This window comes from Monodelphis domestica, chromosome X (genome assembly GCF_027887165.1).
Source record: "Monodelphis domestica isolate mMonDom1 chromosome X, mMonDom1.pri, whole genome shotgun sequence".
Classification (NCBI taxonomy): Eukaryota; Metazoa; Chordata; class Mammalia; order Didelphimorphia; family Didelphidae; genus Monodelphis; species Monodelphis domestica.
The window spans coordinates 36,808,403-36,832,036 of record NC_077235.1 but is presented as its reverse complement, the minus strand read 5'-3'; the positions used below and the strand labels follow the sequence as shown (position 1 = coordinate 36,832,036).

Sequence of the window (23,634 nt, the reverse complement as noted above, 5' to 3'; positions counted from 1 at the left end):
ATGCCATAAATTCTGAATATAATATTAGAAGAGAGAGGATAAACGAAGGCAATATTTCAAAAATATTATATAGTTTGACCAGATTAGATTTATACCAAGAATGAAGGATTGGTTCAATATTAGGAAAATTATATAAATATAATAGACTATATTAATATCAAGATAAAATTACACAGTCTACATTGACTTACATTTATCCATCGACACAGAGAAAAGCTTTTGACAAAATACCACACCAATTTTTGTTGAAAATATTAAAAATCCTAAGAATAAATTAACCCTTAATTAATGATAAATAATCATTAAAAACAAGAACTAAGGTGATCTGGAATGGAAAATGGCTAAAGGATTGTCCAGTAAAATCAGGTGTGAAGCAAGAATGGCCAATATCAACACTATTATTTTGTTATATTTCTAAAAATATTTGTTATAGCTATAAGAAAAAGAAGTTGAGGGAATCAACATACACAGAGAGGAAATGACATCACTTTTTGCATATACTATGATAGTTTTTTTTTTTAGGAGTCTGCTTAGGGAACCCTAGAAATTCAACTAAAATGAATTAATGACTTTTGCAAAGTATCAAGTTATAAAATCAACCCACAGTGATCTATTAGCCTTACTGCCAATGCAATCCAGGCAGAAGACAGAGAAGAAAGTCCATCAGAGTAACTACAGAATGCATAAAGAATTGTTTAGTCCATTTATCAAGACATTTAACACCTTTTATTGTTGTTCATTTGTTTCAGTCATGCCTAACTCTTTCTGACCCCATTTGGCATTTTCTTGGCAAAGAGATTAGAATGGTTTGCTCTTTTCTTCTCCAGCTTATTTTACAGAGGAGGAGCTGAGACAATCCCGGTAAAGTGACTTGACTAGGAACACACAGCTAGTAAGTGTCTGAGGCCAGCTTTGAAGTCAGAAAGACGAATGTTCCTTATTTCAGGCCCTGGGCTCCATTCACTGTGCCACCTAGCTGCCCACACATAAGATTTATATGAATGTAACTAAAATATTCTTTACATAAATAAACACAGGCTTAAATAATTGGAGCAGTACTAATTCACGATTGAACAGTGACAATATAATTAAAAACACAAATTAATTTATGATTCAGTGTGATATCAAACTATCAAAGATTTAGTTTATAGACCTAGGAAGAAAATAACAAAAATTATCTAAGGGAACATGGTTAAGAATTTCAAGAGAAATAAAAAAGGATACACAGGATACAGGCTTAGCAACATTAGATTTCAAGTTATAATATAAAACCGTATTCATTAAAAAGCAACTATCTGTAAGTATAGAAAAATCTCAAAGGTTTATCAGTCCAACCATTAGAAACACAAACAAAGAAGCCTGCAGAGCAGCATAGTGTTTGATAAATCCATAGGATATAAGTAGTAGGTGAAGACCTATTCAACAAACATTGTTAGAAAATTAGAAAGCAGCGTAACAAACAATGTATTTAGACCAGCATCTAACACCATTATAAGTTCTCTATATATTTATGAGTTTGATATAAAATTTCATATTATAAACAGATCAGAGGAGCAAGGGAGGAGATGCTTTTCACAACTCTGAATAAAAGATTATTGATCAGAAATGATTGAAAGGATCATAGGAAGAAAAGGTCAGTTTTCATCATATAAAATTGATGCTTTTGCCCCAAATCAGTACTGTTAAAATGAGAAGGAAATTAGTTAATTGGAAATACTTTGAAGCACGTCCCTCTAGTAAAAGTCTGATATCCACAATACTTCCCCCAAAGAGAAATGGTTAAAGGGTATGAAGAGACAGTCCTCCCAAGGCAAAACAACAGAAACAATAAGGACATGAATAACAAGTTTACCAGATCATTAATGATAAAAGAAATGCAGAGTAAATGATTGCATTTCTACTGTATGCTGGTGATCCTGGCAAAGATACCCAAAATAGAAAATTAAAATTATTAGAGGGATTGAGGTAAGGCAGGCAGACTAAATGTCTTGTTGGTATTGCATTGAAGTGATCTGACTATTTTGGCACACAATTTGGAACCATATATGCCAAAAGCTCACTAAATTCTTCATCCACCTGAACCCAATGATACTATTGTCCTGCTTATACCCCAAAGAAAGGGGAAAAAGACACACACACATATGTACATACATACACATATATACATATGTATAACAATATAGCATTTGTTGTTGTAGCTAAGAACTAGAAACTAAAGGAATGCCCATCAATTGGGGGATGAGTGAATTAATTATAGTACAAGATTGTACTGGGATTTCATTGTGTCCCAAGACTGGATGAAAGGTGCAGATTTGTCAAAACCTGGAAGGACTATTGTGAATTGATGTAGTGAAGTGAGCAGAGTTAGGAGCCCTGTTTTTACCATAAGTACAACACTGTAAAATAAACCTTAATAAAGCACTAGGAGCCATGATCGACTAGGACCTCAGAAGAACAATGAGATGAAGACTGTTTCTCTCTCTTGGCAGAGGGGTGGTAGGCTAGAGGTTCAGGATAAGCCACATATTTCTAGACATGACCAATACGTGGATTTGTTTTGCTTGATTTTATTCTGAGTGGGTTTTAATTTCAGAACTTGTGGGGGAGAATCAAACGATTCCCTGGGGAATGGAGAGATGAAAATAACTAAGTCAAAAGAACGCCTGAATGTACCAATCAAGTTCTATCTAGTGGAGATGGACATTTTCATGTAAAATCCTCTTTTTCTGATCTTTTATGTGTAAATGCTCATCCAAGTTGAGGTTTGTCAAGATCAGAATAATTTTGGTCAAGATCAGAATAAATTTTCATTTAAAAAAGCAAACCAAAAAAGAAGTCCTTGCTCTTATTGAGATAGAAGAATAGATTTCTGGGGAAAGCCTTTGTAATGTTTTATAGAGCTGCTCCCTTCAAATGTCGTGGGAGAGCCTTCTTTCCTGAGGCAAATGAACAAGGGCTACTTTTTGAGCAGAGTGTACATTCCCTGAGCCCTCCCCCTCGCCCCCCTTGGTCATGTTGCCAAAAGAGAAAGGAACAGGAAGCCTTGTTAGGTCTGATTCCACAGCAAATGTCAAATAGACACAATGTTAACACAGAAGATGAAATCTCCGGGAATGGCACATTTATTGTATCAAAACCCCCCAACCAAACCCTGATAAAACAAACAAATGCACAGGGTGGTATTGTGTCCGAAGATACAATTTACAATTTTGTTGGCATGAATGTAAATTATTCTGGAGGCACAAGCAAGCATCATCCCTAGAGTTAAGGCAGGGCAGGGTGCATATGGGCAAAAGTGCAGTGAGGGCTACCTACTAGAGCCTGGCTAGCTATTCCAGTTTCTGATTGATACCAGAAGAAAATGGACCTGCAGAGGACGTTGCAAATTCTTAGGCTGATGGAGGTCCCGAGCTTTGCTAAGGAAGACCTTTTAGGGGTCCTATTTTGAGATCAGCCTTGAAAAGAGCTAGCATGGAAAGGGAGGGCGGGAAGAGGGAGTATCTTCCTCAGAGGTTACTAAACAACCACTGTAGATGTGACAAAGCCTTCTTTTGAAGGCCCAACAATGACCACATCACAGGTTTGAAGAATGTCTTTCACTCTGGTTGCTAAATTGGAGAGGCACTTAGCAAGCTGCTCAGTGCTACTGCTGAAGAAGCATTTTTGCCTCCATTAAGGCCTGTCCACATTTTGCCTCCCCCAGTATATTAGGACATGGAAAACAGAAGTGTGAATTCAGCCTTTCACTTATCATTGCAGTCCCCCACTTATCGTTCAGTCCTTCATTTGGAAAGCTCAAGTGGCCTTTTGTGCTGGCCATTAGCCAATTGCAGGTGCAAAATCTTGCAGGCACCCAAAGGGAGGCCTTGGTGGGAAGCGTCTTAAAAAATGGATCCCTTGTTGCAGACAGTGATGCAGGATTTGTGAGGGGATATGTGTAAAGAATATAAAATAAATTCAAATGGAAACAGATGCTCTCTTAGCAAAGAATTGCCTGATCTGGGGAAAATGAATATTAAATTGAATGCCTAAGGCTTGACCTTATTTGACAAGGCAAAAGAGACCCCTCTGCCCTAGGCTTTTACTATAGAAAAACACAATGGGCAGTGAGGATGAGAGATGCACAAGTGGAGGAAAGCTTCACCATCTGCCCAAGGAGGATAAATGACAGTAGATCCATGGCCCTGGCATGCAGAAAAACTAGTAGATGAAAACTAGAACTTACTTCTTTCAAGGGAATATTTAATTTCGATTCCTTTAAGCAGAAAGTCTGGGATCTAAAATCTCTGCAACTGCTAGTGGAAGATGATTTTGAATCGTGGATGACACAGCTTTCAGGTTTACAGAGAGCTTTGTTCACAACCCAGGGAGGCAGGGACTGCAAATTTATTGTCCCCATTTTGTAGATAATAAAATGGACAATAATAAATAATAAAATCCTGCAAGTCAGTTGGGAAGTAGGATTCGACTTGGGGGAGCAAAATTCATGTGTGCAACTTTACAGGAACACAGCTGTTGCATAAAGCAGCAGGAACCTGAACTGGAATTTGGGCGGGGGGGGGGGATGCTCCCATCTGTAAATTTCTCTCTCCCCTCATAGCTCACGTAGAGGCAGAGAGGAAGCTGAAGTCCTCTTTTGAGCAGGAGCAGAGTCTTAATGTTGTAGATGAATCCAGTAGTAGGAGGCAAATGAATGAAACAAGCTCAGCTTTGCTCCCAGGCTCTGAAGTGATTCTGGGCTTGGCAGAGGAGACTCCTGAGAAGACCTGCTTGCTTTCATCCAATTGCAAAATGTAGCCTACCTGGCAGGGCTTGGGAACCCCAGCTTCCAGAGCCTGCCCATCAAATGACTCCAGCAGACTTCTCACAAAGCCAACTTCAGTTTTCCCTCCTGTTCTCTGGTGCTCTGGCTAGTCTTTCAGGCAAAGGCACTAAAACACAAATCAGTTTTCCTGAAGCAAAGATCCTGCCTAGCTAGGATAGAGGGAAGATGAGCCTTTCTTTCTTCTTAGAGTGATTTTCTCTCCACACCCTCGCCCCTGCTGCGTCCCCTTCCTTTATTCCCCAGACACAAGTCCCTTTCTTTACACTGGTTTAATTGGATAGCTATCTCTGTGTTTGACACTTCTTTTGAGCAGTTCCAAACGCTCCATAGTCATTTCTTGATTATCTGTGGAAAATGTTTAATCAGAGAGCAGTGGCTTGCCTTTGCTACCCAGAACAGTCCCGAGCTGCCTCCTTTCACCAACACTTGGCACACACAAGCCTCTGGAAGAAGGCAACTCATTGACGATTTCACCTAACCCCCCCCACCCCCCGCCACCCCCCAGCACACCCGTTGTTTCCCCCACCCATGAAAGGGAGCAGGGGAGGCAGGAAGGTAAATAGGCCATGATCGATTGACACCCAAAGTCAAATAAATATTTGTTTTTCTCATTTTGAATTCTCCAAGTTCTCAGCCCCAGCCAGTGACTTGCATGTAGTAGGTGGGCAGTCAGTATTGGGTGAAGTGAATGTATGTGAAGAATCCGAAATTGCCACGGGTCAATGGGCATTTGGGAAGGTTAGAAGTCGAGTCTGAGGTGTCCAGCCATGATCTCTGCTCGGTTTCAGAATCTTGAAAAGAGAATGATTGCGTGGTGGGGCAGGTTTGCTTTTTCCCAGTCCTTTTCCATTTGTGCCGAAAGGGGCCTGCAAGGAATAAAAAGCATAATATTATGAAAAGAGCTATATTTATTCCGCTCATGAGTAAAGTGTTAGATGCTCTTGGCTTCTCTGTCTGTGAATCATGATGTCTTTTCTCCCATGAAGGATAAATATGGCATTCATTCCAACCCATTTAGCCCATTATTCTTTTGTATATAAAATAGGCCCAATTAAGACATTCTTTTGTTAATTTCTACATTCTGTGTGTGGCTAGAAAGAGTTTAAAAATATCCATTGCAGCAAATGTCTTTGAATGCCTCTTGCATATAGAACATACCATTCCCTGCCTCCCCCCAATATTCACACTTAATGATGGAGGTTTTATTTTGCTCCTCGAACAGGTACAGAGAGGTATCTTCCCACTGGCCCACGTTCAGATCAAAGTGTCTGCAAATATCAGCATCTTGTTTGACAAACGTTTTCCATTTTCACCCAGATGTTTGGCACTGTCTAATTCGAACTGCAGAGAGCTTTTTTCCCTCTTCTTGTGATGATTCATTCGCAGTTGTCAAGGTAGACCCCAAGAGAAGGGGGTGAAATGTTGACATTTTTCTGCAAGATGAAAAAAGAGAAAAGAAACTGCTTTCTCTTTGCTTACAGTAATTACGCTTAACCAAAAAGTTCCAGTATGTGCTTAAGATACTCCATGCAATTCCACTGTTGCATTCAGCAGTGCTTCCCGGGTCCCTGTTCCTTTTTGTATTCTTTTGGGGAGTTTGCCGTTTCCTTGTCCCTTCCACAGAACAGGGACGAAGTAGCTCCTTCAGGAAAGGCCAGACAAAGGGAAAGCATTTTTAAGGATCGTCCCAGGGAACGGGACTTTAATTCACTGCTCTCTCATGCTTACTCCTTCTAAAATGTTTACTGGGCACCTCTGGAAGATAAAATTGCCATTGTCCATTGTGTGTGCAGAGCAGCAAGCCCCAAGACGCTCTAATAGTTATTGGAAAGATACAATAGATTCAGCAAGGTTGCCCTGAATGACATTACAAGGCTCTCTATTTAAAAATTGTCGCTTACTGTGACAGAATGATCACATAGGATGTTTTTAACTGAGATGAAACACGGTAAGACAGAAACGGTGTTGAGGATGTCTGATCCTCCCCCAGGACTCACTGTCATTTTGTTCTATTGCATGGCTAATCCTATGAGAAGAAGGCAGACTTCATTATTTTTCAGAGGAGTTCTGGTCCTCCTCTTGGTATAGATCTCTTCTGCAAAATTGTACTGCAGGGTTCCGGGCTCTAAAATCCTAACTGAGGCAGATCTGGCACGTCCCAAGTGCACTCTACCTTTTCGGTCCTTTTTGTTACTATTCCTATTATTATCAGGCCACTGAATGCTGGCTGGTCTCAGGACAATGACAGGATGTACTGTCCTCTCAGACAGCTTAGTCTTGTAGGGCCCGAAAGCTTCATTATTGAAAATTGCATTTGCCTTTTCTTTCTTTCATTTACTTCGGTGGGGAGGAAAAATGTTGAGTGGCTACTAGATGGAGGCTGCTTTTCTTTGTAGGTAATTCATTTGGTCCAGAAGAGGGGAGTGCACACAAATCGACCCAATACACTTTGGGGACTGCTGGGGGCCGGTTCAGAGAGAAGAGGTTGCTAGTCAGGATGGGTTCTCTGCTGCCAAGTTAGGCTCTTGGAAATCAAAGCCCCAGTGTATGCCTTGGCCCTTGTTTGCCCCCTCCTCCCTAGTCCCTCATTGGTCAGCTGGCTGTGCTGGAGGTGGCTGATTGACAGCATGCAGGAATTCCCCCCAGTATAAATATAGCCTAGTGCAGTTACAGACTTCTCCCAGACCCCTGGGGCTGAGGACTTTCTGTTAGGAATGTCCGCACACTGTGCAGAGGAAGGAAGGCAATTTCCTTTCCTTCGCTTCCTCTACTACAGCTTTGGAGGAGATCTCTTAGTAGACCTGTCTGACATCTCTCAGGACTTGGAAGAAGCCCCTTGCTCTTCCACAGCCTACCCAAGACACCTGCCTTTCCCTAAGATGTTTGAGTTCCTGAATGCAATAAGAGAACTAGATGACAGGTGAGTACTAGAGGGACTGTGTGTGTGTGTGTGTGTGTGTGTGTGTGTGTGTGTGTGTGTGTTCGCGCGCGCTACAGGGGGTCTGTATGGGGAGGGAGAGGGGGCGGCAGCATGTACACGCAGCAGAGGCACTGTTTGGGGCAATCTAGAAGTCTCCTCCTGATGCATTCCAGGCGCTCCTGTCAGTGCCCCTGGGACCCTACTTTTCTCTAGACCGTTAGCAAATAGCCCAAGCAGAAGGGGGTGTGTGCGTGTGCGTGTGCGCGCACGCTGAAATTTCCAGTGCCATTCCTCTGCTGTGGATGCTGAGGGGGAGCAGTGGGACAGTACATCACCGGGAGGTGGGAGAGAGAACCAAAGAGGGACCCATCTAAAATGTAAATAGATAAGGTGGGGAGAGATGAAAACTCTTTATGATACATACGGATGTGACTCACCAAGGTGCTGCCTGAAAGCTGGCTTAGTATACCAGAGAATTAGAGGCGGGGCCAAGAAATCCTCCTCTAAACTGTCAGACTCCCCCCCCCCCAGCCCCCAGGGCCAGTGTTAGTACCCTCACTGTGGGGGGGGGGGGTCCCCGTTCCGCTGCGCTGCTGTAGTTTGCCAGTTTGGGACTGAATTCTTTTAGGAGTGGCAGTGGCTGCCACAGTGTTTTCCTGGAAGTGCTTAGACACCGGTTCCTTAGGGGAGTGATAGTTATTGTCATCACCCTGCAAACACATTTGGGTTTGGCTGCAGAGGCTTCAAGCCAGGCAGGAGCTTTTAAAAACAACAACAACAACAACAAGGCTCCACACAACTGAAATCCCCAGCATCAGTCAGAGCAGTCATTTCATGGGAAGTCCAAGGACATCAGCACCTTGTGCAAATAGTGTTGAATAAATTAGGGGTCCCTGCAGGCTACTTTGTTGCCACGTTTTTAGACAATTCCTGCTGCTGTGAGGTAGAAAGGACCCCAGTAAAGCCAGCTAGAAGGGTTTGAAATGCGCCTTTCTTTGACTTGGCTGAGAACCCTTTCCCAGGAGTTAGTCCCTACCTTCTAAGAGGAACACTTCAGCTTTTTGTTTTCTTTTCTTTTTAACCTTTGAAAAAGTATTCCCATCAGTCTGGTGGTCCATGAGTTTTAGGGTGAATGGGAGCTCTAGGGAATCTCTAAATAGCTCAGTAGAGGATTCTGGGGGTTAACAAAGGAGAAAGCATGAGGTAAAGGATGGAACTTTGTACTTGGGGGTCTGTGTGAGAGCTTCAATTTCCTCAGCTGCAAAATGAGAGAAATAATAGCTCTAGTACCTCCTTCCTGAAGTTGTCGGGGGAGGGAAGAGCTTTGCAAACCTTAAAGCATTATGAAAATGTGAGTTATTGTTATTGTTAGGCTAGAGGATTTGGGGTTGGTGCCTGAGTCTTAACTCTAAAGCTGGTATGTGGGCAGCTGGAGCATAGGGCTGTGATGCTAGTCCTGGGATTCCAAGGAAGCCCCATTTACATTTTGAAAGGTCTTGTTTAATGCCATTGTCATAGACACATGAACAGAAGATGTTTCTACAGAGGAGATATGATGGAAGAATCTCAAAACATCATACAAATATTAGTTATGAGCACAATAGCTGACATTTATAGAGGGAGATAAACTATGCAAAGCACCCCAACAGAGATAATCTTGTTTCTGCCTTTCTTCAACCCTCTGAATTTGGTACCGCAGATGATAATATTCCTGTTTTACAGACGAAGAGATCAAGGTTTCAGAGAGGTGAAGTGACTTGGCCACGGTCACACAGCCAGTAAGCCACAAGAGTTAGGCTTCCAACTTGTGTCTTCCTGACTCTAAATCTAGCCTGCTATCTGTTATACGACATTGATCATTATTTTGGGAAAAATTCTATTGGGGTAGTGACCATGTTTCAGATATGAGAACTTGGGCTAAGAAAGGTTTATGAACTACCACAAAAGCACACAGTGAGCCAGGAAGACAGCCCAGTCAGTATCTTTTGATCAGAGGATATACTTTCAAGATGGACTTCTGTGCATTGTAAAAGGAAATAGCTGCTAGAAAGCAGGGTTAGATGGAATAGGAAGAGATCAGAAATAGCTAAGCTCAGTGCCAGTGATTTGCTCCTTGTAGCATTGTATTAGACAATTCTTGGGCACTTTGGCAAACTCTAGTTGCATCTCAACCATTCCTTTGCCTCTCAATAAGACTACCTGCTCTTTTATGGATCTCAGAATAGTCTTGGGAATTTTCTTCAAGCTCTATGCTATTTGGTCTTTGTTCTTTATTCCTAGGTTAGGTCTGAGAATTCATTAGTGAAACAGGCAGGTGTAATGGACAGAATACTAGACTCGGAGTCAGGAAGACCTGGATTTAGAGCCCTGCTCTAGTACTGGCTATCTGTATGACTATAAAACTTAACCTTTCTCTGTGTTATTTATTTTTCTCACCCATAAAGTGGGGATAACTCCTATTTATTGTGAGCCTCTTCAGTACCATGTATTGGTTCCAAGGTTGAAGAGTGGTAAAGGCTAGAGAATAAGGGTTAAGTATTATTTGCCCCTGGTCACACAACTAGTGTCTGAGGCTAGATTTGAAACCAAGACTTCCTGTCTCTAGGCTTGGCTCTCAATCTATTGAACCACCTAGCTGCCCCCTATTGTGAATCTTAATTGAAAACATAGAGGTAAAGCACCTTGCAGACCTTAAAATGTTCTTTAAATATCCATTATTAGTCAGTGCCATTTGGGGTGTATGGAACACAGGTCCTCAGCTTACCAGCTCTCTCCCTGTGACATCATCCTCTTACCTTCTCTTGGTACCTCATCTTCTTTTCTGTATCACTGGGGATCATCATGGGAGCCGCCATTGCCAGGGATGAATGTATAATTCACCCATTGATACCCCTTACTGTTCCCAATTGTCTTTTTTAATCATACTCTTTTAACATAATCTCTCTACTTTGTCTCAGCAAATTCACTGACTCTTTATTAGAGTCTTGGGTCTTCCAGGAAAAGAACAAAGGAAAAGAGTTGGAAGAAGGAGTCAAATGGAAGGAGTGAGGGAGACAAACTCAAGCTCTTGGGCAAAAAGTGTAGGCTTTTTCTAGTGTTCAGCTTCTGAATATGCAAGTTGAGTGTATCAGGAGATTTAGTAAAGCCCTCTGATAGCCCTCTGAAGCATGTATGGTTCCCAAGGAGAATCTCCATGGCAACTGAGAAGAAGATAGGGTTTCTTCATAAACTGGGGCGGGTTCTGAGCAAAGTTGGTTCCTGGGTTCCTTTGGCCTCTTCTCCTGCTCAGAACTGTCCTCCCTTTGATGGTAGGGGTATGCGGGGAGCTGAGGGGGTTGTTTTTAACTAAAGAGCAGTTTCTTTTCCCTGAAATGACACTTGATAATAAGCCAAGGTGTTACCCTTTCAAGAGATTTACATTCCTACCGGTAGCTCTGGAGGACCAGAAAGTCATCTGGACCCCAAAGAATGCATGTCAAATAGTGGATTTTTCAGGTGTGTAAGGGGGGGATAGTTTTGTATGAGTGGGCTCTGTCTAGCACCCCTCGAATTATTCTATGGAGGCAGCCACCTCCTGAGACAGGAGGAGAGGCCAGGGAGGCCAATATTAAACTAGAGTATTAAAGTGCAAATAACTGAGAGGGGATAATGGCCTCCTAGATTCAGAGTCGGTTTTACAAATGAGGAAAGTGAAGTGCAAAGAGGGAGAAAAACTATAGGACAATCAAAAGAAGACTGCATTTCAAATCATTACCTTGATGCTTTGGGGGGCATGTCATATCCTCTCTCTAAGCCTCAGTTTCCTCTTGAGTAAAATGAGATGATTCCATTTTTAAATTTCTGATCCTTTGATTTTTTTTAATTCTTTATTTTCTCTTTTCCTTGATATTTTTAAATTTTAATTTCTTTAAATTCTTGAATTAAACACCAAAAAAAGAATATTGACAGACATAGCAAAACACAAAAGAGGAATACTCTATGTGAAACTGTGAGTATTCCTTTTATTCTACTTGCTTTGTTATTAATATATGTATATGCATATGATAAATTCTATATATTTTACTTTTTAAACTGCCTTGCTGGTCTGAGCTTCCTTCTAAACATCCTTCTCTTTTTCATTTGAAAAATATTATCTGTTGAGTTTGGGGTTTTATTTATTTGTAATGACTATTGTTCCCCTTCTCAATTTACAGAGGGAATGAAAGAGAAAAAGAACCTTAATAAAACATATCAAGCAAAACAAATCCACACTGTAGCCATATCTAAAAATGTATGTCTATCTTTGTACCTTGAGCCTGTCGGAAGATTCATTGTACCGAATCAGAGGGTGGCTCATTGCATCCATTAGAATTCTTAAGTCTTTGTAAATTATTTTTCCTAGAAATGTTGCTGTCCTTTTATAAGTATCTCTGGTTTTGCTTATTTAACTTTGCATCAGTTCATATTACTCCAGATTCTCTGAGATAATCTCTTTTGCCATTTCTTAGTACATAACAATATTCCATTGCATTATATTCCACAATTTGTTTAGATATTCCTTAATTATCTAAGAGGCAATTTCAGGCATCTTCTTTCATTAGTCCCAAAGGAACTAAGAATGGTTTTTACATTTTAAAATATAATAAAACTTTAAGATATAAAAAAATCATTCTTAGCTTGTAGACCATTCAAAGTACAAAAACAGATTGCTAGCAGAATTTGTCCCTCCTATTATAATTTGGAGGTCCCTGCCTTAGACTCTAGTCCTTTTACTTATTGCCCCCCCCCCCCATTTTAAGAATTCTCCTTTCAGGAACAAGAAATCTGTTTTCCTTGTGACTATTCTTTCAGCATATTATCCTCCCCTTTAACCTCTGTTTTGTTCCCCTACTTGTTCTTCTGTCCAGTTTGATATATTTCCATAGCATAGATGTGTGTTTGTTCAACTTTCATTTGTCCATTTCTTATAAGCCTGAGGTTCATCTCATGCACCCAGCTTGTACATCTTCTTTCATGTTTTTATACTTTTTTTCTCAAATACCTTAAGCATGAGAAATGGTAAGTTCCACTATTTTCTTCTTTTTTATGCTAATATATTTACCTTTTTAACCTCCTTTATCTTTCCCATCTTCAAAAGTTCAGAGTAACTCTATTCTTAGGTCCTCTGTTTTTCTTATTTAATTCCCTAAATAACTTTTGAAACCTTTCAAAAGGTTTCTGGGTTCTGAATGTAGACCCTTGTTACTTCTCTCCCCATTAGAATGTTAGTATTACATAATCTTACAGCTCCTTTCATTTGCTCAAATATATTTATCTTTGTAGATATCACTTGCTTTTATATTTCAAAGTTCCTTTTTGCTTTGGACTTCTTATAAAAAATGCTCATAAGTACTCTCGTATATTAAAGATCTATGTTTTGTTCACATGTAGGATTATATTCAGCATTGCAGGATAAATCATTTTCGTTGTAAGCATATCTCTTTTATCTTTTGAATTATTATATTCTAAGGTCTCCTGGATTTTAGTGGAAGCTGCTGGTCTTGTATAATCTCAACTGTGGTTTCTTGGTACTTGAACTGTTTCTTGAAATATTTTTTCAGCCTGGAAGCTCTAGATTTTGTCTATGCCATTCCTGGGGCTTTTCCTTTGGGAATTTCCTTCAGAAGGTAATTGGTAGTTTCTTTCTGCCTTTACTTTGTCTTCTTTTTCTAATAAATCTGGACAGTTTTCAGAACTTCTTTAAAAAGTTGTGGTTTTCAAGGAGTTCCACTATTCTTAAATTATTTCTCCTTGATATGTTTTAGGACAGTTTTTAAATGATTATTTATCTTGCATTTTCTTCTATTTTTCAGTCATTTGATTTTGTTCAAATATTTCTTGGTGTCTTATTGATATGTTGGTTTTTGTTTTCATGGAGACCACTAGATGGCGCAGTGGGTAGAGTGCCCTGGCTTGAAATCAAGAAGTCTCCTCTTTCTGGCTTCAAGTTTGGCCTCAGGCACTTCTTAGCTGTGTTGACCCTAAGCTACACTCTTTACCCTGCTGGCCTCAGTTTCCTCATATGTAAAATGAGCTGAAGAAGAAGGTGACAAACCACTCCAGTGTCTCTGCCAAGAAAAACCCTAATGGTGTAAGGGAGAGTCAGACATAATGGAAATAATTGAACATTTTCAAGAAGTCCATTTTGGGGGGAAGATTTACCATTTTATCTCCTAAAGTACTTATCCTCCTTTCATTTCTTTCCTCCAGACCCTTTATCTTATTTTTAAAAGTATCTTTTCTTCTTATATTCATGTAGACATTGTGGAAAATCCATTTTTTCTCTCTCTCTGCTTACAGTTTTATGGAGTTAAATTTGCATTAATTTTTTATACCAGACAGTGTTTTCTTTGATTTACTGTCTCCAGCTTTAGTTTCTGAATTGGGGCTCTGCGCCAGGGCCAAGTTTTGCCCCTTGCTGTGCTTTTGTGAGTAAGGTAGACCAAAATCCTGTTTGGTCTTGCCCTGGGTCCCCTGATTTACTGTACTGTCTTAAACCTCCCAGGGTTATCCCCTCCTCTTCCTGGATCTTTGAAATTCAGAGCCCTGGATCTTCAGGGACCTCTGTGGTATTTCAGAACCGAGTATTAGAGACCTTGAGCTCCCTTGGCCCCAGGTTATCCGGGGCCAAGTGCTATGGCACTATTCTGGTTGGCACTGCAGTACTCAGTCCTATTCCCTAAGGCTATCAAAGCCCTCACTCCAGGACTTTCTCAGGGGGAGCCCTTTGCTCTTTCTGTCTTCTAGGCAGAGTGCCTTGAAGGCTGAGCATGTTACTGACATACTCGGGTTATGCCGGTACTCCTTTTCCTTAGGGGCCCCACTTTCATTTTGCCTATGTTCTCTGGGTTGTTTCTTTCTTTTTCACTTGTGGGGTGGAAAAAGCAGCTTCATATAGTTTCTCATTGAAGCTGGGTGGCCTGTTCAGGCAGTAATCTTGGCAGGAAATCGGATCTTATGATCTTATCTTATAGGAAATTATTTGCTTAAGGCCACTGAGATAAGATTTGAATATAGGTCATTGGATTCCAAATGTAGCACTCTTTCCACTGCTTTGTTAGTCAGTAACACTTCAGTGTGAATTATTATAATGATTTCTTTCTTGAGGATAAGATATGGATAGAGAATGGGGATGCAGGGTAAGGCAAAAGCATTTAGGAAAGGTACTGGGAGGATGAAGAATGTGACTTCATCCCTGATCCTCTCCTCTGCAATATCCTACATCTTTCTTAAAAGGATAGACTAGCCCTTAGCAGTGATTCCAAAAATGTCTTCCATGCATCATAGTGGTGAATACCACTCTGTCTATACATCTGTTTTTGACTTCCCATCGATTCCTGTGGAGATTTTTGCAGAGCTAAGTGGGAGCAGAGTAGAGGAGCAGTTTGAAGGGCTGTTTTGTTGGACTAGTATGATTTGAGAATGACTTGGTCTAGAGTGAGAAGGAGAATAGGTGAAATCTCTGAGAGAATAATGCAAATGGATGTTTGTTTTCAGATTTTCCCATTTCTCTTAAGCAGGAAGAATGTTCGACTAGGCGTGAAGAGACATTGATTCTAGTCTTAGCTCTGCTAACACTAACTTGATCTTTGCCAAGTAACTGAGGCTCACAGAATTTATAAGATCCACAGGTGGCCAGGACCTTAAATATCATTGAGTCTAACACCAGTCGGATGAAAGGGCAAATTAAAGCCAGGAGGGAAGGGCATTTTTTACACAGGTGGTAAGTGACAGCTATGATTGAACTTGCCTGGATCCAGTGACTCCAAATTTAGCATGCTTTCCATTGTACCATGGTGGCGCCCCCCTCCCCCAGTTCCATCCGGATCACCCTTCCCTGGACTTTTTCCTCTTCTGCAAAATAATCTGGTTGGAATAAAAGGTCTCCAAGGTCTCTGCATGAGTTGACATTGTAGAATTTCGCAACATTGAATATGATCTGAGTGAGGTGTTATTTTGTTTGGGAAAATATGTTTGTGCTTCGAACCCAGAGATGATAAGAAAACATTAAACAAGTAGGCCTTGTTCTCCAGAGCCTGTGCATTGAGCAGGCTTTTATCCTTCCATAAGCACAGCCTGTACAAGCTGTAACGATTACTGGGAGCCTGCAGCTGTCCAATCACAGACTGTCTTTAGCAACAATATTCCATTTTTTTCAGACCAGCTTGACATCCTGCAATGTCAGTGACCACTGAAATGAGCAATAAAGAGGCTTGTTTAGAAATAAAAAGGTGGTATTCTTTGGTATTCAAAATTCTGAAGGCCATGCAAAAAGGTTCTCTTCTTTTTACTTAAAAGCTAAGTATTTCCTCTGAGCATTCTTTTGACTATGCTTTCCAACCAACTGTTTTTTCTTTGCATTTCATGCCACCCTTTAAACTTTCTAAATATTCTCTTACAGTCCAATGAGGAAGGAATGGGATGGAAGTGGAAGAGCAGTTCTTCTTATAAAGACTGATGAAAATGGTTGTGGGGTAATGGAGAAAGCTGATTGAGATGGTGTTGGGCGGAGGGGGAGGCTGACTTCGAAAATAGTATATCTTGAGCTTCATAAGTGGATGGTTTTTCTTTTAGAAGGAATAAATGTAGTGGCAAATATCCTGTACTAGGAAACAGGAGACTTAGGTTTGAGTCTTGGCTCCAACATAGCCACTCACTAGCTCTGTGATTTTGAGCAAATCCCTTCTTTTGGCCTCAGTTTCCTCCATCTATAAAATGTGAAGATTTGACAGATCTCTGAGATCTCTTCTAGTCATGCAAGTATGTCTTTGAATTTTTCCTCATTGCATTGATGAAGGAAAGAATAAAGGAAAAATAGGTATTAATGGTAAATACTAGGCTTAAGGTTGAGGATATAAATGCAGAGAGATCATCTCTGCCCTTAAGGAACTTCAATTCTAATAGGAGGAAACAGGGTAGGGTAGTAGTGGCTATGTAAGGATATTTTGCAATGAGAAGTCATGGGGTGGTAAGGGAAGCCAAATGGCAACTCTTTTCCAGAAGTCATGGCAAGTATTGATTCGATAACAGTTCCAAGAACAAGAATGGTTTTTTTTTGGGGGGGGGGCACAGTATGTAACAGGAAAGGGATGGTGGCAAATAAATGACAGGGATATGGCTGAGATGAGGGGAAAGTGAAACGTGGCCAGGGCCAACTAGATAGAGAGAGTGAGCCATTTAAGTTTGGTTCCTTGGCTCACTGATATTGATAACTTGGCCCCCAGGGCAAGAATTCTACCTGTGTAAGTTCTCCAGGGCATGTAGCCAACTGATGGTGAGAAGTCTGGGCCCAAAGTGTGGTCTGATAGTTTGGGGTTTGTAAGATTAAAAATTAGTATGTAAATACTTCAAGTATTATATTCTTATAAGAATTTATGAATTAATAACTTGAAGAAAAAAGGAACATGATAGCATTAGCAAAGAGAGAATTGCCTGGACTGCCAAAAATGGGAAGACAGCCAGGAGGACAGCAGGGGAAGAAGAGTTAAAGGGCAAGGTTACAGTAAACTTTTATGTACAAGACTTAAGGACACTACATGGACAAAGGGAAAAGGATTCTGGGAGATGAAGCCCAAGGTTCAAGATTTCTAATTAATCAGTTTGGCTTCCTGGGGCTCTGGAAGAGACTCTTCAAGGTCCCTGCCCCCTCCCCACCATTAAAAACAATCACAAGGAAAACCCGCTCATATAAAACTTTATTTTTCTGAACCTTGTTCAAATATTTGAAGGAATATGTGGTTTTCTTTGAGATTCTGGATATTTATTGGTGATAATTTTGGAGAAATGAAGAAAGATAAAAGGATCATGAATTTGAGATCCAGAAGGAACCCTAGAAGTCATGCAGTCCACCTGAGACACTGAGGAGTTCCATAACTGAGGCTGGGCTCTGTTATTCTCTGATTCCAATTCCAGAACCTCATCCAAATAGCTGATTTTCCTTTAAAAAGTCTGATTTAATACTGTTACTGCTTTCTTATAGTTAATTTAGATGCAAAAATCAGACCAAGGGAAGAAATAGCTTTTCTTTTTTCACTTGGGAACTTGTGGGAAGTATTTTCTTTTGCACCAGGATACAAACTGTAATAATCCTTTGTTTTTCCTTTCACATTATACCAGGCTAGGAGGGGACAGCAGATCCCCTTTCCTCCTGGTGAACCTCTCTCTCCTTTCCCATCTCCTCTGAAAGTCCTGCATCTGCTTGAACATATGGCGTCAGCCATCCATCAGCATGAGCACCTTCAGACCCTACAGAAGGGAAGGATGCTGCCAGAGGATGGAAATTGAATGAAGGCTTCGTGCCTTTCATTCCTCTTTTCAGGTGTTGCTCAGCCAAGACATCATGATCGAAAGCACATCATCATCAGTTTTTTGAGAGCCTAGCTGTGAGAGCAATGCTTAAAGTGCTAGAGTAAGACCTAGAACAAGGCTCTTGGAGTCAGCATCTTGGCATGCCTGACCTTTCCCCTTGCTTTGGACGTCCCTCTGTTCTTTTCATTGCAACCATTTGCCCTATTCTGACACTGATTCTTGATTTCTAAATATACCTAAAATCACCCAATTCATAGATTTTTTGGTTTCTCACTGAATTCAACAAATAGTAAGCACCTATTCAATGCTCAGAGACAGTGTGGCAGAGTAGACCGAACAGTGGCTTTGGATTCAAGATTTGGGTTCAAGATCTGCACCTGCTCTATTTTGCTTCTGTGATCATGGGCAAGGGCCTTCACTTCAGTGGCCTAAGACATTCTCTTTGACTCTAAGTTACCAATCACAGGGTCACAGCTCACAGAAGAAAACTTTTCAAACTAAGTGGGATCTCAGAGCTTAGCTAGTTCAAGTCTTTCATTTTACAGATGTGGAAAGTGAGGTCCAGAGAGTTTCAATGGCTCGCCTAGTCACAAAAGTAGGGAGATGTGATGTCAACTAAGGTCTTTAAATTCCAAATCCATTTTAAAAAATAAAGATATTTTACCCATTATGTATAACAGCAAATTTTCAGGTAAGTTTTCCAAGGTTAAATGATCCAAATTATCTCTCTCCCTGCCTTCCTTCCCTGCTTCCAGAGCTGCCAAGTAATTCAGTCTGGGTTGACTGAACTTACTTGTACGTTGTTCCCTCCCCCCCAAAAAAAAGGGAGAAGCACTGTGCTGGGGATACACAGGCAAAAAGGAAAACAGCCCTTCTGCTAGAGGATCCTACATTCTACTTGCAGGAAGAACCACAGACTTGGGGATTTTTCTGCTTTTGTACCTGGCCTGTGATTTCATCCCTGTAAAGGACCATCATTGTAAATTCTCTCTCTGCCAATATAGCCCCACCATTCCTCTGCTGACACAGCTTGGCAACTCATTGGCATTTTATAGTTTGCAGGCATTTCTCTGGTCACCCAACTAGCTGGCTTCATGAGCAGGCGAGTATGCCCAGGTGTAGTGTGTCCAGCTCATAGGCAGTGTTGCCTCTGGGCTACACAGATTAGTAAGTAAATGGATGTGCAGAATAATACAAAGTCATTTCAAGAGGAAGAGAGCACTAAATCAGGGAGGACCTGTGCTATGTTTTAGTTCTTTTGTTTCTTTTTTCAGGGAGAGCTAGGAAGGAAGCATCTGCAATAGTCCTATAGTTTGAAAGAAAGAAAACCCCTTTCCCATTGCTCTTTTGCCTGTGGTGGTGGTAGTGGTGGTTTTTACAGTATTAGGTTAGATCCACTTTGATTTACTTAGATTGTAATGACAGGTTTGAATTTTTTCCATCCCTGGAATAAAGCTTTTTGATATGGGATTTATGACCTAAGTATAGCTTTGGAGAAAGATGATAACGTCCAGAGGTAACGCTACACGGAGGGCTTCGAGGTCTTTTAATTACTTTCTTTGTTCTCTAACAGTGGTTTCTCAGTGCCTTTTTTCCTTTCAGCTCTCCAAAGGGAGTAGGAGGTAGAAAAGCTCTATGCCATTATCACTGGGGAAAGAGTTCCTCCTAGCCACAACTCCACTACTACATGGCTACAGACACCGAACATCCAAATGAAAACTGATACGAAAAACTGAGTTTTCCTTCCTTGGTGCTGAACAGCTGCATGTTTTAAAAACTGCATTTGAAAATTTGAATCCAGATGTTTGGTATTTTACAGACCCCGCCTTGGGGCGAAGTTATCAAAACTCCTTGAGAATATTGTGAAATGATTTTTTGTTTAACTGATAAAAAGACTACAAATGAATGACCCACTCCCAGGACGTTGCCTTTTTTTCCATTCTGAGCTACATTCTTTTCCTTGTTTTCATACTCCCTCATGCTCATCAAGGGCAGTGCCTCTTGTTGATAGAGCCGTTGCTGTAGGCCCTCTCTGTTCAGTTTTCCCAGGTCCAGGGGGAACCTATCATTCTTCACTGGCTTAGCCTGGAGAGTCTGCTTCCCCTGCATACTTGAATTGGGTGGGGGTTGAGCTGCTCTAAAGAAGGGAAGCCTAACTGGTTGCATGAAGGTCTTACAGAAAGTTTGGCTTGCCATGAACTGGGAACGCTAATGTTCAGGCATTTTTGTGGGCCTGATCTTCAAGGTTTGTCAGATTAATGTGTCTCTTGCTTGCTTCGGCACTGGCATATCTTGAGATGAGTGATTTGTGGCATTGTTATCTAGGCAGTGAGAAATAAGCTGGGTGATGGTGACCTCTGCCCCCCCACCAAAGGCTCAGGGCCAACGGGACGTTTCCAAGTGGAAACAGCAGTAACAGTCATAGCATAGCTTTCCTTAGTAACAAACCTAAGTTTAGTAGTTGAAGCATTTTTCTTTACACAATCCAGTGGGTGCTTCCTGTCTTTCACTTTGGTCATTTTGATATTCAGATTGCAGGAGTTTTTCCATTTCTCTGGTCTGAAAAATATCTATTTGTAAAATCTCTCCCTTTGGAAAAATGTCTTTGTTCTTAAAGATGCTCGTTTAGCCACTCAAAAGGAGAAGGTAAAATGTGTTAGTTCACTTTAAGAGCCACAAACTTTTATCACCAGTGACCTGTTTAAGTAGGGTATATTATGGGGATTAATGACAGATTCAGAGCAGTTGATGACCCATAGCAAAACCAAGGGAACATGAATCCCTTATGATGTCCCCTATTAGAATCTGGGGAAAAAACCCTCCACGCACATGTCCATGAATAACTTGAATGAATCAGCCATTTTGTTGAGATTCTAGCTCTATAGTAAATGATATGCATCTCTGTTTTTTTAAAAATGAAGGTTTCTCTTTTAAAGGTTAGGGAAGGTACTAGATAGAAGAACCGGAGCCCTGTGGCCAGTGTAGCTGATTTTCCTCCATGTCCTCTGTCTGCCGTGTTAGCTTAAACCATCAGTGCTCATTATCTTATTAAAAACTCTGGCTAGATTTTCGTGTCTCTGTCTTTGGGATGGAGGTGAGTAGTGTTCCCAGATCACATCTCTGAAGCCTACTTGGTGTGGACTCGAGGAACAGAAACTCCCTTTGCTGCTTTTCCTTTGAGCTAAGCACTATTAAAAAAGAATCAGCAGGCATTATTCGACCCTTCGTTTGCCAGGCTCATCTAAAGGGAAATCAAAGGGCTTTCTGTTTCTTCATGTGTTTAGTGTTTTGGCTTGGCCTTCTAAGAAGGTTCCCAGAGTTGTGACTGCATGACCTCATCAGAACCCAAGTGGTAATTAAAAGACTTAAGCCAACCAGGAGAAAAAAGTGGCAAAGTGGATAGGAGCTATGCAGTCCCATAGCTGGGAGTTAATCGTATGTAAATTTTCACAAGACCCCTGTGGTTTCTCAGGAACCATTGATACTTTAACTGGATGGTAGCTCAACTACGATGTACTGAAAAGTGAAATTTCCTCTTGACAGACTGTGGTGGGCTGTCGTGGGTATGTACTGCTGGTTAGACCAAGATAGCAATTCTATTGCATCATTTTCCAATGATTTATCCAGTTCAAGAAATAAAAACTAGTTGTGCTTTGATCATTAGTGTCTTCATTTTGGCTATATCGACAAAATTGAGCATTCTCTCCACTTGTATGTTGGGTTTTCTGAAAATTATCCGTCTTTGGGATGTCTAAAGTAATACAGTCAGATTCCATTTAAATGACTATGTATATGTAGATGGGATGGGGTTGAACTACCCTAAATTTTACTCTGTAGTGCAATAAGCTGCTTTCCCTCCCTAGGCCTCAATTTCCTTATCTGCCAAATAATTGAATTGGACTAGAGAGCTTTCTTTGGTCATATATTTCTAAGAGAAAAATATGAAAGGAATGGTTTCCCGAAGCAATAATTTTCTTTTCTCTCATAAATAGCTTTATAATGTTTTTACATGTATAGTTGTTAATTTATGATAGTGAACTGGAATTTATAGAAAAATGCAAATATTTGGTTTATTAAATTATTCTTTTATTAGAAAGTTGTTGAAAGTGAATTGTTCAGATGAGTTCAGCAGAGATTTCTTTCTTTCTTTATTTAAATTCTTATCTTCCATCTTGATTCCAAGGCAGAAAAGTGATCAGGGCTTGACAAGGGGGCTTAAGTGACTCACCCAGGGTCACACAGCTGGGAAGTGTCTGAGGCCAGATTGGAACCCAGGACCTCCCATCTCTAGACCTGGCTCTCAATCCTGTGAGCCACCCAGCTGCCCCCTCAATAGGCATTTATTGAGTACATTCTGTGTTCAGCAAATAATACCAGGCCTTGGGGGAGATAGAAAGCTATTTGTAGAGCTCATAATCTATTAGAGAGGTAGGATATATATCTTAGTTGTTACACATATTAAGTGCAGTAAAAAGCTACATCAGGGATACAGTTGGTTTCTTTTGGGGCACAGGGACATTTGAAAGTTGATTATTTACTGAATTTGTTAAGACAAAAACACTCTAAGTAAAAGCAGAGCAAATGTGAGTGTCAACACTGAGCTTTCATGGACAAAAAAGCTAGAGAGTGGTGTCACATGCTAGTAATCAGGCAATGAGGAGCTGTCCAGTGTTGAGCAGTGCCCTATTGCTTGGCTTCCTTTTTTTTCAGAGCTAAGAGCTCTACCTGAACTAATGCTCCACTGCTCTCTTGCTCAGACTTTAAACTTATGAGAAGTATTCAGGGAGATGAAACGAATGTGATGTTTGCAAATATTAATGGATAACAATAACAGATTTGGTTACAAATGAACAAGCATTTTTATAGTAAATACTACATATTGCTATTGAGTTGTTTTAATTGTGCCTGAGGTAATGGAGGGGTTTGCTATTTCCTACTCCAGCTCATTTTTTACAGGTGAGGAAACTGAGGCAGAGAAGTTTAAGTGATGCACTCAGAGTCACGTAGCTAGTAGGTGTCTGAGGCTGAATTTGAATTCAAGTCTTCCTGACCCCAGGTCTAGCACTTTATCTGCTATTCCACCTCTGCTCCCTACCTTTCACAGAGGCCAAATGACACACTCTGTGGCCTCCAAGTGCTTGTATTTTGTTGGGAGGTGGATATCATATGTTCACAGAAGAGTGAATGGAAGGTAATAATGCCCTTTGCTACAATCCCATTTGGGTGCCTCATCACGGTGTCAGAGTGAATCATGAGCAATCAAGGTCCTACCAGTAGGGTGCAAGCTCTTGGAGATGACATTGTCTCAGACTTTCAAGGGGCCTCACAGGCCCATGTAGGGCTACCCACACTTATCATACAGAAAATGTGATCATTCAGTTGTGACTCAAAGATGAGGTGAGGTGAGGGCAAAACCTCTCCCTCTAGAGACAGCCCAGTACCACCTGAGTGTTGTCCTAATGAATCTGCATTTAATTCATAAAAGCCTATATTTGCCTCTCCTACCAAACAGAAAGCTTTCCAGCATGGGCCCTGCAGTGGGAAGTATGACTATTATTTAAGG

At 40.8% G+C, this 23,634-nt stretch overlaps 1 protein-coding gene across 7 annotated transcripts in view; it reads left to right on the top strand.

Annotated features, from left to right (window-relative positions):
• Positions 1 to 23,634, top strand: part of AFF2 (ALF transcription elongation factor 2) — a 528,832-nt gene that overhangs the window by 144,425 nt on the left and 360,773 nt on the right. The window contains exon 1 of one of the 7 annotated variants that reach the window (XM_007507261.3): positions 5,384 to 7,745. The exons of 4 other annotated variants lie outside the window; for them this stretch is intronic. In XM_007507261.3, coding sequence (XP_007507323.1) covers positions 7,540 to 7,745 — 206 coding nt within the window. In that variant the 5' untranslated portion in view covers positions 5,384 to 7,539. Of the gene's footprint in view, positions 1 to 5,383; positions 7,746 to 23,634 lie in introns of those variants that run through there. 2 more of the 7 variants (XM_016426698.2, XM_016426699.2) reach the window with 2 other exon arrangements.